General features: G+C 34.6%; 1 protein-coding gene across 5 annotated transcripts in view; it reads right to left on the bottom strand.

Moving 5' to 3' along the window:
• LOC127813394 (formin-like protein 18) overlaps positions 1–13,213 on the bottom strand; it is a 38,144-nt gene that overhangs the window by 801 nt on the left and 24,130 nt on the right. For 2 of the 5 annotated variants that reach the window (XM_052354345.1, XM_052354342.1), the window contains 7 exons: positions 12,020–12,114; positions 3,072–3,143; positions 2,580–2,696; positions 1,359–1,427; positions 1,200–1,266; positions 355–864; positions 26–263 (listed from right to left, as the gene is read on the bottom strand). In XM_052354345.1, the coding sequence (XP_052210305.1) occupies positions 719–864; positions 1,200–1,266; positions 1,359–1,427; positions 2,580–2,696; positions 3,072–3,143; positions 12,020–12,114 (566 nt within the window). In that variant the 3' untranslated portion in view covers positions 26–263; positions 355–718. Of the gene's footprint in view, positions 1–25; positions 264–354; positions 865–1,199; positions 1,267–1,358; positions 1,428–2,579; positions 2,697–3,071; positions 3,144–12,019; positions 12,115–13,213 lie in introns of those variants that run through there. The other 3 variants (XM_052354344.1, XM_052354343.1, XM_052354346.1) reach the window with 3 other exon arrangements.

The following is a 13,213-nucleotide window of genomic DNA, read 5'->3' on the forward strand; positions in this document are numbered from 1 at the left end:
GCAACTTCCAATATAAAATGCTGAATCTTTGATTGTGGAAGAATTGACTTTGGCGACCATACTCATAATTCTGTACATACATCTTAAATGTAATTCTGTACTGTCACATCACTATGTAAATCAAAATTTACAGATGAAGTTATCTAGAAATGAGTAAAAGTTTAGAAACACCAAAGCAGGGTAAATTACCAGAGATATCTTTGCAACAAAATTTTAAGCTAACTCGTGGCCCAGCAGGCAGCAATCAAGATTCTTGAACCCATCTGTTTTAAAACAGATATTGAATTAGATCAGAATAGGTACGACTAGAACGCTGGAAGTTCCAAGTTTGAAATAAGCGATTAAAAGGCTTACCACTTGAAATGAGCATGCATAATTACATTAAATGTTTAGTTGCCTTTAGACTTCATCTCAAGTACAACTGCTGGCTTATTCTGCATCTGATTTATGATCATGCCCATGTCTCCTTTTCTGGTTCTCGATGTACTTCATTCTTGCATTCCAGCTTATAAAAGTCCTTCAGAAGGTGCTTGAGCCGAGTTAATAAAATAATAATTCTATATACTGGGAAATAGCATCCTTTAAACCAATTATCACAGGCACACTTGATTAATCGATGTTACTATTCGAGATTGGCGTTTGAGTTGAGCTCTCCCCCTTTTCTCAAGAGCACTTGTCTTCATTTCCCGGTTTCTGAATCCTTTTTCAGAGTGCTGCTCTACATGTGCTTAATCTCTGCTTCCTTTCTGAGGCACTCATGTTCTGCATGCGTCTGTGCCCTTTTTTTTTCTAGCTCAAGCTGCTTGCAGTTTTCTTCGTGGGCACGGATAAACATCCTTACAAAATTAAGCAAAGTAGAAACAACTGCAGTAAAAATTAAAATGTTACAGGCTTACAAGGGGAAACTAGTCCTTGAGGAGAAGAGAGAGAGAGAGGCCAAGCCACCTAGCCATTGACTTTCTAGCTCAACACAGCATTTAAAATTCTCTTTTATCAAATATTTTTCGATGTGTGACCCAAACACAAGAAACTGAAGACAGAAACAAACAAAAAAAATGTAGAAAATATTTTCCCCTAGTAAATTTTCTTGTATCAGACCAAATGGAACCTATTAAATTTCTATTACTTGATTTGCAATAAGCTCTAATATACTTTATTAGCATGCTAACATCCTATAAGAAACTAACAGACCGGACTACCTTGCTCAAATGGAGTACGTGCTGGATCTTCTCCGAAGTAAAAGGCCAAACCATCTGCATTCCTTCCCTGGAGTCATCCAAGTTTAGATTATGGGTTCAGCAAGTGAGATTTTTATTCAGCAAGGACAGGAAAATGTTGAAGGAAACATTGAGACATACCACTCCAGAATAAAGTGAAGCCAACGATCTCACTTCAGCTTCAGCAAACCCAAGAAAGTTATTTAAAGTCTGAACATTTGAAAATATTGTGAATGATCAGAAAGGGAAACACACAGGCCCAAGATCTCAAAACTACTCGTCAAAATAAAATAGTCTAGATTCTCTGTTCACTTAAAAATGTTTCAGTAGTTAATAACTGAAGTGCACATGTAAAAGTAACCATCAAATGCTCTAAAATCTAGCTGATCATACACCTGAATGTTGTAAGCAATGCTGATGAACCATAGTGGTAAATTTTGGAAGGTTCTTAGGTCAAACCCCTTCAAGTAAAGGTTAAGCCAGGTGTAAACTATCAATGGCATAAATAATCAAGGTGAGATTAGAGTGAGAATAATGGGAGTCCTGGAACAAGTGAATTTTCAGTAATAACACCCATATATCAATAATTGGCAGCACGGCTCTTTTTTCTTTAGTTATTATTATATTACTAGGCATACTTCAAAAAACCTCTTAGTTTGGGCAATTTGAGTTAAGCCAGTTTAAGAAGAGTTTAACACCTCTTTCCTTGCTCTTATGTCCAAGAAGGGGGCTCATTTTATACGTTAATAAAAGAAATTGCATTGCAAAAATCCATGTCATTCTTGTTTTTGGACACATATAATGTAATGCTATGTCATCATAGAATGAAGAACTCCAGCTCTAGTGTACATTGTAGCAAGAGCTAGAATACATAAATTGAAGTTTTATCCAGCAAAAATAAACATAAAACTGTTAACTTTTACTATAAAATTTTATTCATCATAACAGCAATAAACATCTAAAAGCTTCTATCATAAGACAACTAAAACTAAATACAGAATGAGATAAACAAAACCTTCTGGACATGAGCTTTGTGCATTCAGGTCTCCCGTTTGGCATCACACACACATGTATAGAAATGTTTATAAATATACTTGAATGTATATATGTAATTACAAACTGAAGGATAAACAATAACTCTAAAGATGAACCACATCCATGGAATCATATCAAATTTCATAAGTCATCAAATGTCAACATAGAAAGAGTCTGGTCCACTGTAAATAGGCTCAGGTGGAGATGGACCAGCTTTAGAGACTTAAAGAAATGAATTAGAAGAACACAGTAAATCCTTTGTGAAAATTAAGATTCCAATTCTGAAATACTCATCCTAAACAATAAAAAATTGTTTTACATAGTTACCCTGCAAAAGTTTCCTGACACAGGACCGTCATTTTCTGAGGCAGTTAGTTCCTGGAAAACTTTCTCTAGCCCTTTGTTAACTGCTTGCATTTCCTCTGCCAGATATTTCAATTGTATCTGCAAGATAAATCATCATTAACCCTGCAAGAGAGCTTGATATATATGGTGGGCCCATTTCCTTAAAGCTTTTGGACAGTTGCTATTCTAGCATTGTATGAGAGCTCTGATTCTAGGATGTCCCAAGCTCATTCCTTTTGTCTGTGCTTATTCCCAACAATTTGTTTTTTATCCAATTATTTATTTTGTGTTGGAAAATCTTAGTTAACCCACATATTGGGATTAAGAGTTGATGCGTTGTTGTAGTTGGTACATCTTAGTTCAGTTCGTTTGCCCCTTCATTCCTCACGTAAGAGGGAGTTGCTATTGGACAAGAAATTCCTAACAAATAAAACAGGACAAGAAAATTTTCATGTTTCCATAGAAAATGAATACCTTTGTTGAAGCCTCTAAACTTTTAAGGTCTTTTGGGAAATCCAAAAGCTCTGGTAGTTTCTCTGCAAGCACCTGCAGATTGAAAAGACAAATAAATAAATAAAATCAAAATCAAAATTACGCATTTCAATATTTTAGTAGGGAATGTTCATTCTGCAAAACTAAAGTCAAGAAAAAAACAATGTCAAGCCTCAGAGAAAAGGTATTGTATTTTTCACCTACTCATTGCTCTTGCTTCCCATTGGAACTCCAGTTAAGTGTTCACCATAAGAAAGTGAAGGAAACAATCTTCACCAAATGGTGCTACAGTTATATCCCTCAAAAACATTGGAAGCAATACAGGCTAAATCCAAGTGGAACAATGGCTTAAAGATCTCAATTCAAGCCAACTAAAACTTTCCCAATTTCTCATAATCAGAGGCATGATCATATTTCTCCATTCCAGTCCAAGGACCATAACTTCGGTTAGATCATAACGTGGCATGTTTTTCTCTTATTATCTCTTATAAATTATTGGTCGCCAATTAATCAAAAAGCTTTTGTCAGAAAGTAGGGTAATTTTATAAAAAGGGAAAGATTATGCAGGATCTTACTCATAGAATCAAGGCAAGATGGTTAAAGTGGAGAAGTTCATCCAGCATTTGTGATTATAAAATTCCTTTAAAGCTAAAAGCGAAGTTCTATCAGTCAGCTATACAATCCTCTTCGTTGTATGGCTCAAAATGTTGAGCAATTAAGCGCCAAAAAGTATAACTATGTGTAGCCGAGATAAGAATGTTGCAGTGGGTGTGTGTCAATAAGAGAAAAGATAAAATAAATGTTGAGAAATTTGTATTTTGATTTATGGAGAAAATAATTTTAGAAAAAATATTTTCAGTAAATTTGGTTTATTGATGATTTCCAAAATATTTTTCTATAAATTTCTTAAATTGGAGAACTTCAGGCTTTTTTATATATATATTTCAAAATAGCTGAGTATGTTTTTCTTTTAGTCAAGCAAGCTGAAAATCTTTATGAAAAACCGGCTAAGTATGAAAAAGGATTTTGATCTATCTAAATCAAGTATATGTATTTTTGAAACTTTTAAAGGCAAAGTATTCAAATAATCTTTTAAAGCTTCTAAACTTGTTTTCAATCTAAAAATAGCTTATTAGTTAATCGAGTATTGCTCAATTTATTTTTCAAAATAATTGATTATCATAAAAACCTACATGAGTATGTTCTTATAAAGCTACATTTCTTAAAACTACAACCGAGTATGATAATTTATATAATCGAGTATAGATCCTTCACACTCGAGTAAGCTTTTGATGAAATCGAGTATCTCTATAAGTATTGAAATTTGAGCATATTTTCAGTCGAGTATTGCTTTATGTAATCAATTGATTATGTGTTTTAGCAAAATCCTTTTCAATCGACTACTAAGATTTCCTACTCAAGTAATTTTTACAAACTCTTTGTATTTTTGAAATCAATTGAGTAAGTACTATTTTCAATCGAGTATCTTTTTGATATCAAAATTCCAAGTATCTCCTTAGTCGAGTATATCTTTCTCTCAATCGACTAATATATTTTTGTTAATCGAGTATCTATATATTTTAGTCGAGTAAAGTTTGGATTGGATTTGGCTAAGTCTCTGTGCCTAAATTAATTGAGTATTAGGTTTCTATACTCGAGTATATGATTATATTAGTTGAGTGCCTAATGAAAAGTCTCTGTGGCTTCTAAGTCAGTTGAGAGTAATGACTTGGCCATACTCAAGTGAGCCTTCTATATAATCAATTACATGAAATGTCTAATTGAGTGTGCTCATATATTAGCCAAGTATCTCTAGGAGTTAGTCAAGTACATGGCATCTATTTTTAAAAATTATAGCCGTTATTCAGAAAGTAAAAAGAGGACAGTTTGACCGTTAGAACTTTAATTCTTTATTTTATAAAGTCTAACCTTGTTCTCTTATAAAATATTGATAAATATGATTATGCATAGGGTGCTAAATGCTTATCTTTATAATATGCATATGTTTTCTAACAAATTTGACCGTTATTGGTCAAATCAAAGAAGCTGTGAGTATGTGCAGGTATCAATGCTAAATCCGAGCCTCGAGCTTCTACAAAAGGTCAAGAGCAGCAAGAGATGAAGCTACTGATTGAGAGAATGGTGGCGGCTGTTGAGCCAACAAGAAAGCCTATGTTGTTGACATAGTCGTGGGTGCTTATGTTCGAGCAACATAGTGCAAATCTATACACGACAAGCCTTATTCTTTTCAGGCCAATTTCAAAATGCTTGAGTAAGTGATCTTCTTGTTTATCCTCTACACTCTAAGCAATTATCTGGTGAGATTTCATACATATCTTTCTAAACCAAATTTAGGATAAGAGAGTTGAGTGCTTCATTCATTCATTCATTCTTGTAACTTTCTTTTGTTCAAGAGAATATTTGGTATCATTGTATCATCATATATTTTTCTCTTGAGAAATCATTTCACAATTCTTTGTGAAACTCTTGTAAAGGTTGACTTGTGAATAGTTCTATCCTATCACTTGGTTTACTACACGCATTTTTTCTTAAACTTGGTTTTGATTCTACTAAAACTTGATTTGGCTACATGCAAAGGGTTTTGTTGCATGTGAATGGTTGAACCTGTGATGGTTGTTTTCATATGGAAGGTTCATCCCAAAATGTTTATTCTTGTGCATTGAATTTTGTATGATAAATTATGTACATAAAATGTTGTTTTATATGATGCATCGAGTCATGGTATATAGCATTGACATGTGTTTGTGTTGTCCATATGGGACGTGGGATGTCAACTTGTGATGGGACGTGGGATGTCAACTTGTGATGTGGCACTTGAGTGATAGCACTAGGGAAGCGTGCCAAGGATTAATGCCCACTGTGTGACGGGGGTTGAGAGTGGACACCACACTTGCGAGTCATCAAGTGACGGGGCTAAGAGTGTACACCACCCCAAATCAACTTAAGTGGCGGGGCTACGAGTGGACACCACCCCGGGGCCTTTGAGCGGTAGCATTGTTTCAGAGATGGACGTGGATTTCCAGGGATAATGTTGATCATCATGTGGGCAGGATTTGTGTTGACGTGGTCCAGAATGCTTCTGAGTGAGAACGTAATAATGATGGGGTGATTCTCGGGTTCATGCATTGATGTTGCCCCTCTTAAGCTAGGACGGTGTTGTGCCAATGTGTCGATATGGTTATGTTGCCTTTAGAGATATTGCATTTTTCCTGGTTAGGGTTAAGTGCTGTGTGGGATTTTCTTGGGCTAAAACATGTCAGGGGATATGTCAGCTTTGTTTCATGTCTTGCATACATTCATGAAAATGTTTTGAACTCTCATTTAGATGATTCAGAATCTTATTTGGACTTTGTCCCTGGAATATTCAAACGTTCTAGGTAAAAGCAACGGTGCAAAAGGAAAAATGATTGTTAAGGAGTGACGAAGATTAGTAGGTGGTTCGTAGCATGTCTTTTGATTATGATGTATATCTTAACGATGTCATGTTTGACGATAGTATGATTTTCATGTTATGAATAAAATGGTTCGATTATGTACCGTTTGAGGTTTCAATCTAGCTTCGCATTTATGATGATTTACCTATCTTAGCTTATTAATTATTACTTTGGTATGCTGAGAAGGTATAACGGGATTGTCGAGGAACGATTTGTGTGGAATTTTTGTTGGAAACAAATATATCCCCGAAATCTTACATTATCTAACACCTTGGGAAAAATGGGGTGTTACACCAGATGAAGACGTAGCAGAGGCAAGCATGGAAGAAGCATATAATGGCACTTAGCAAGTGCATGTTGTTTGGTTTTCGATTACGCATCTATGTATTTAAGTCTCCTACTTTGAATTCTGGACTTTTTGAGTGAATTTAATGAATCAAAATGTCGTCTTTCACCTAGACTTGGAATCGTCATAATCAAATTAGTATATTTCGAGATATCGTTGATTGTAACAAAGTTCTCTCTTTGTTGTTCAAAGTGTTCTACTATGGACCCATGACTAAAACTCAAGTTTTCAAAATTTTCTGAAATCAGAATTTGGACTGTCTTGAGTGAATTTAGTGTATCAAAATGTCGTCTTTCACCTAGACCTTGAATCGTCATAAGCAAATAAGTATATTTCGAGATATCGTTGATTGTATCAACATTGTCTCTTTTTGTTGAAAGTGTTCTACTATCCTTTGTCTAGAGTTCATGTTTTGAATCCGACTAAGTTTTACGTTGGCTGTCGGCTACCTAACACAACCCTCCTCCTTTATCCGGGCTTGGGACCGGCAATGGATAACATCCCCAAGCGGAATGAAGATGTACAATTGAAAATTAAAAATAAGAAAACTTGCTATAAGGCGGTATATCAATGCAACAATGAAGAAAATCAAAAAAATTATAAAGAAGCAAAAAAGGCAGCAAAAAGAGCTGTTAGTGAAGCAAGGTCAAAAGCATATGAGAATCTATATAAACGACTTGATACAAAAGATGGAGAAAGGGATATATATAAATTAGCTAAAGCAAGAGAAAGAAAAACACAAGATTTAAATCAAGTGAAATGCATAAAAGATGACAATCAAAATGTTTTAGTAAATGAGGGAGCGATTAAGGAAAGATGGAAGAAGTATTTCACAAAATTATTCAATGATGGTGGTGACACAAGAGTTAGGTTGGGACATCTTAGTAACTCCGAATGGAATGTGAGCTACACATTCTATCGACGCATATGTTCAAATGAAATAAGGCAAGCATTAAAAAAGATGAAAAATCATAAGGCAGTGGGACCAGATAATATACCAATAGAAGCATGGAAATGCATGGGAGAAGAGGGCATCTCCTGGCTAACGCAACTATTTAACGCCATCCTTAAATCAAAAAAGATGCCAAATGAGTGGAGGAAGAGTACTTTGGTTCCTATATACAAAAACAAAGGAGATGTTCAAAATTGTGAAAATTATAGAGGAATTAAGTTAATGAGTCATACCATGAAACTCTGGGAGAGGATAATAGAGCAGAGGCTCAGAAAGGAAACAAAAGTGTCAGAAAATCAGTTTGGTTTCATGCCCGGTAGGTCAACAATGGAAGCTATATATTTATTGAGGCGTCTAATGGAAAGGTATCGAGATCATCAAAAGGACCTACATATGGTGTTTATAGATCTAGAAAAGGCCTATGATAGGGTCCCTAGAGAAGTATTATAGAGGGTTTTAGAGAAGAAAGGAGTCAAAATAGCCTATATACAAGCCCTTAAGGACATGTATCATGGTGTAGAGACAAGGGTCAGAACATGCGGAGGGGATACTGAACCATTTACAACTACAATAGGACTGCATCAAGGTTCTGCCCTAAGTCCATACTTATTTGCCCTAGTAATGGATGAACTCACTAAAGATATTCAGACAGATGTGCCATGGTGTATGCTATTTGCAGACGACATAGTGTTGGTGGATGAAACAAAAGAGGGAGTGAACACTAAGCTTGAGTTGTGGAGAAACAATTTAGAATCTAAGGGATTTAAATTAAGTAGAAAGAAAACAGAATATATGGAATGCAAATTTAGTAAAAATGCAAGAGTGGATAATGTTATAATAAAATTAGAAGACCAAATCTTACAAAGAAAAGACCATTTTCGAAATTTGGGATCAGTGATTCAAAAAGATGGAGAAATTCACGAGGATGTCGCACATAGAATTAAGGCAGGTTGGCTAAAATGGAGAAATGCATTGGGGGTGTTATGTGATGGTAAAATCCCATTAAAATTGAAAGGAAAATTTTATAGGACAGCTATAAGACCAGTCTTGCTGTATGGCTTAGAATGTTGGGCAGTCAAATACCAGCATGAGCAAAAGACGAGTGTAGCGGAAATGAGAATGTTAAGATGGATGTGCGGACATACAAGAAAGGATAAAATTAGAAATGAAGTTATTCGTAATAAGGTAGGAGTAGTGCTAATCGAGGAGAAGATGAGAGAGACTAGACTAAGATGGTTTGGTTATGTGAGAAGGAGACTAAGAGACGCTCCTGTGAGAAGAGTTGATGAAATGGAACAATTAGTCACAAAAAGAGGTAGAGGTAGACCCAAGAAGACTTTGGGAGAGACATTAAAATTTGATATGAAATATATGGATCTAAATGAGGATATGACAAAAGACAGAAATACATGGAAGTCTAGAATTCCTGTAGCCGACCCCACATAGTGGGATAAAGGTTGGATATGTTGTTGTTGTTGTTCTACTATCCTTTAAAAGAAGGCAGTGGTTGTAGTTCAGCTTAGAATGAAAAAGCCTCATGTAAAGGTTACAATTGCTCCCGTAAAAGCTAGGGTTCCTACTTAACTCATTAAAAGTGGAGATTGCTACTTAGTCTGTAAAAGCTGGGGTTCTTACTTAGCTCGTAAAAGTGGAGGTTATAGTTAAACCTGTAAAAACTAAAATCCTTAGTGGATATTTTCAAATCCTTAGTGAGGAGCTAAGGTAGTGGACTAGGCATGTTGCCCGAACCACTCTAAATTACTGTGTTAATGTTGCTTGCTCTTTTTTTCTCTAACATTTTTCTTTATCTGCAATGCAAATGTTTTCATACATATTTACAACTCATAGCAATATATTTTTAACGATCATTTAAATGCCTTTTGTCATGATCCTAGGGTTTACTCTAGGATTAGATCGGAAATCGAAAGGATTCCGATAGGTTTAGAACCAAGAATTGACGGATTTGGGGGAGGAAATGAGAAGAATGAGGGGGAAAAATCAGAAGAAGAAGGGGGAAGAAACAGAAGGACAGATGAGAGGGGAAAGAAGAATGAGAGGGAGAGACGGGAGAGGGGAAGGAGAATTAAGAGAGAGATAGAATTAAGATTTTCATTCATTCAACAATCTGCCTTCCCTTCTCCTACCAACAGCCTTTTATAGGTTTTCTCTAACAAAATAACAGCATCCATGTGCTGTAACAGCATTACAAAATATCTCCTAACAACTTGCTAAATCTATTACTATAATGCCCTTCTATGGAATCTTAGGTCACGACACTTTTTGATTGGCATCATCTTAAAAACATATTTGCTTTAATCTTTATTTTCAGCATAAAAAACTTTGTTTCTACAGGCATACTTTTTAAATGCATTTATCTTTTAAGAAAACTGAAAATCAAATTTAGAAGAGTTAGCAAAATCTCTTCTTATCTCTAAAATAGTTTTGTTCATTCTTATCTCCAAATTCTGCTCTTCATCTTTTCATAATCATTTTATAATTAGAACATATTTACATTTGATTTCTCATAAATCATTCTTTATTGTATATAATGTATTTTCATATTATCAAATCATCATTATGCATTACTGTATCAGTTTTTATTGCATCTATAAATTTTTTTTTTTGGTACACTTATTTCTCTCTTAAATGCATACATCCTCATATTGACATTTCTATGTATATTAAATGATTAAAGTTTCTCAAAATAACCTTTATGAAAATCTTTTATGATGCATATATGCTTGTATATATTATCTGCTAACGTATCTGTTTTCTAGTTTAATAAAAATGTTATTATCAAATAACTTTACTACATCATGTTTCAAATTACTTTTAAAAGTATCGAAACACCTAATTTACCCCCCTTTTGAGTGATGTTGTCAATAAAAAATGAGATTGTCTGTAATAAAGTTGGTGGGAGTAAAACAATTAAGATAGAGTTTGAATGTGTGAGAAGAAGACCGATAGATGCACCCATGAGACAAATAGATGAAATCAACAAAATTTGTAGCAAAAGGAGAGGAAGACCAAAAAAAAATACTTAGTTGGAAACCCTTAAACATGACATAGGACATAATAGCCTTAGAGTGGATATAGCAATGGATAGAGTTTATTGGAGATTAAGAATTCATGTAGCAGACCCCACCTAGTGGGTTCAAGACTTTGTGATTGTTGTAGCATTAGACATTTAACTACTCACGTGCTTTATAAAATTACCAACTCACCTTAAGTTTTTAGAGAAAGAGATAATTTCATATTTTATTTCATTACTTTTTCATAATTTTATATTTTATTTTATTACTTATTCACTCTCAACAACCTATACTCAACTTAATTTTTGCCTTCCACATCGCTAGCATTGCCTTCAATATAGGTAATTACAGCTCCATCTAACCGAGACATTTATTGGTCCATTTTACATGTCCATACCATGTCTATCAATTTCATCATTTTGTCTTCTATAAATATTACCCCCATCATTCATTCCTAACACTCTTTCTCCTAAACCTTTTCATATATTCACCTTAGCATCCCCATCTCAATTACATTCATTTTAAGAACATGTCATTTCTTATTTTCTCAGCATTTTGTACCATAAAGTTGGATTGTTCCTGTAGTCATCACTTAAAATTTTTCCTTCTAATCTCATGGCTATCCATCAATTACAGAAAACATCATAAAACATTGCACCATTTTTCCCACCCTACCTTAATTTTCTGAGTCACATTAATATCAATCTCTCCAACCACATGCAGAATTCAGACTAGATATTGAATCTACTCACACTTAGATTCCTCTTAGCCTTCAATACTACCCTTCATTCTTATTCTGGTTTTCACTAAAGTTGAATTGCATATATTCAATTTTAGCTTTACATATCGTAAGGATCGATTACAATCAAACCACTTAAGAAAGAATTAAGGTTCCTCAGTAGGACAAGATTTTCATACATCTCTCAGGCATCATGCACCAAAGAAAGTGAAAACTATGCTAAAAAATATATGATCATGTGACAACTTTATATAGTTCTTGCAGGAATTGTTGTGCTATAAAAGCATTCTCTATGCATGCTTAGTGTCAACCACCACGTTTGCAGGATCCTAAGCTCAGTGAACGTCAACCACATTTCCAAACAAATTTGACATGGAAAATGAAGTCAAGATAATAAAATGTATACCTTGCATAGATAGTGCATGAGAGTCATCCTGTTGTTCCTGGCTCGAGTATCAGTAAGTTTAAGAAGACTATCTAACCGAAATCCAACAGCAGAACCTACAGAGAATAGAACTCTGACAGCAGGTCAAATTTCAAACTCCAAACAAGGAGCATTTGCAACAATATGGGCAGTCCACGAAAAGGATGTAATAAAAAAAAAAGAAAAAAAAATTGAAGAAGAGAAAGAAATGCTCAATGATGAAACACAAACACTAGATAGGAACAACTATAAAATAAAATTGATGATTCAAAATTCCTAAAAATTATGTCTATCACTTGAAAGAAAGTATAGTTATCACTTGAACTAAAGTATCTAATTCTACAAACTAATAGGGATACCAAACCTGGCCAATTGAGTTGCAAAAGTTCATTAATTTACCAGGACCAGGTTCTGTTCACTGTTCAGGGGGTTGAACAAACCAAACCTAGCTGATTACATGCTAAAGTAACCTCAGACTTCAGCTTATTTAATAGATATCTGCCTATAAACGTATCTGACAGTTTGGATTTTAAAGAGTGTTTGTGCTCTCTCGTCTCACTCTCCTGCCAATGAACCTGTCAATTGGCATTGCATCAGAGCCGTGCCAGAGGGGCTGACCCTCACAACTGCTGAAGAATACAATTTTCATCTCTCAATTGCAGTACCTTTTTAGACAAAACCACTTGCCTTCAGTTGCTCCTCTAATCAGGTTTGGACAACAAAAAAAACCAAAAGAGTCTCTTTTCAAATGTGAAAGTGTCTAGTCCCCATTTACTCAGGGGTTATCCTTCTTGACATCATTTTATTTGCTAATGACCTAAATCACAATATTTCTCAACCAATTAAGGTATGCATAAAAGTTGTTTTTATTGGAATCAATCAAGGTTTCTCATTTTCTTTAAGTCCTCAAATACCATCATATCCTTCTCAACCATGCTTTTGCTGCTTGGTTACATAGAGACGGGCAAGGCATTTCTGGAACAACCCAGAGTTTTTCTCTGGTTGCTTTTCAAAAATTAAATCACTTCATTCAGCTTCCCTGGGCAGTTCATTCATGGGGTTTTGGTTGTTTATAATTATGGAATTTTTACTTTTTCATCTTTTAATTTGTTTTAAGTACTAGTCAGCAAGATTTTTGATTTTTTTAGCTAGATAAACGGCACCTTAACAGGAGTG

The sequence above is a fragment of the Diospyros lotus genome, chromosome 11 (genome assembly GCF_014633365.1).
Source record: "Diospyros lotus cultivar Yz01 chromosome 11, ASM1463336v1, whole genome shotgun sequence".
Classification (NCBI taxonomy): Eukaryota; Viridiplantae; Streptophyta; class Magnoliopsida; order Ericales; family Ebenaceae; genus Diospyros; species Diospyros lotus.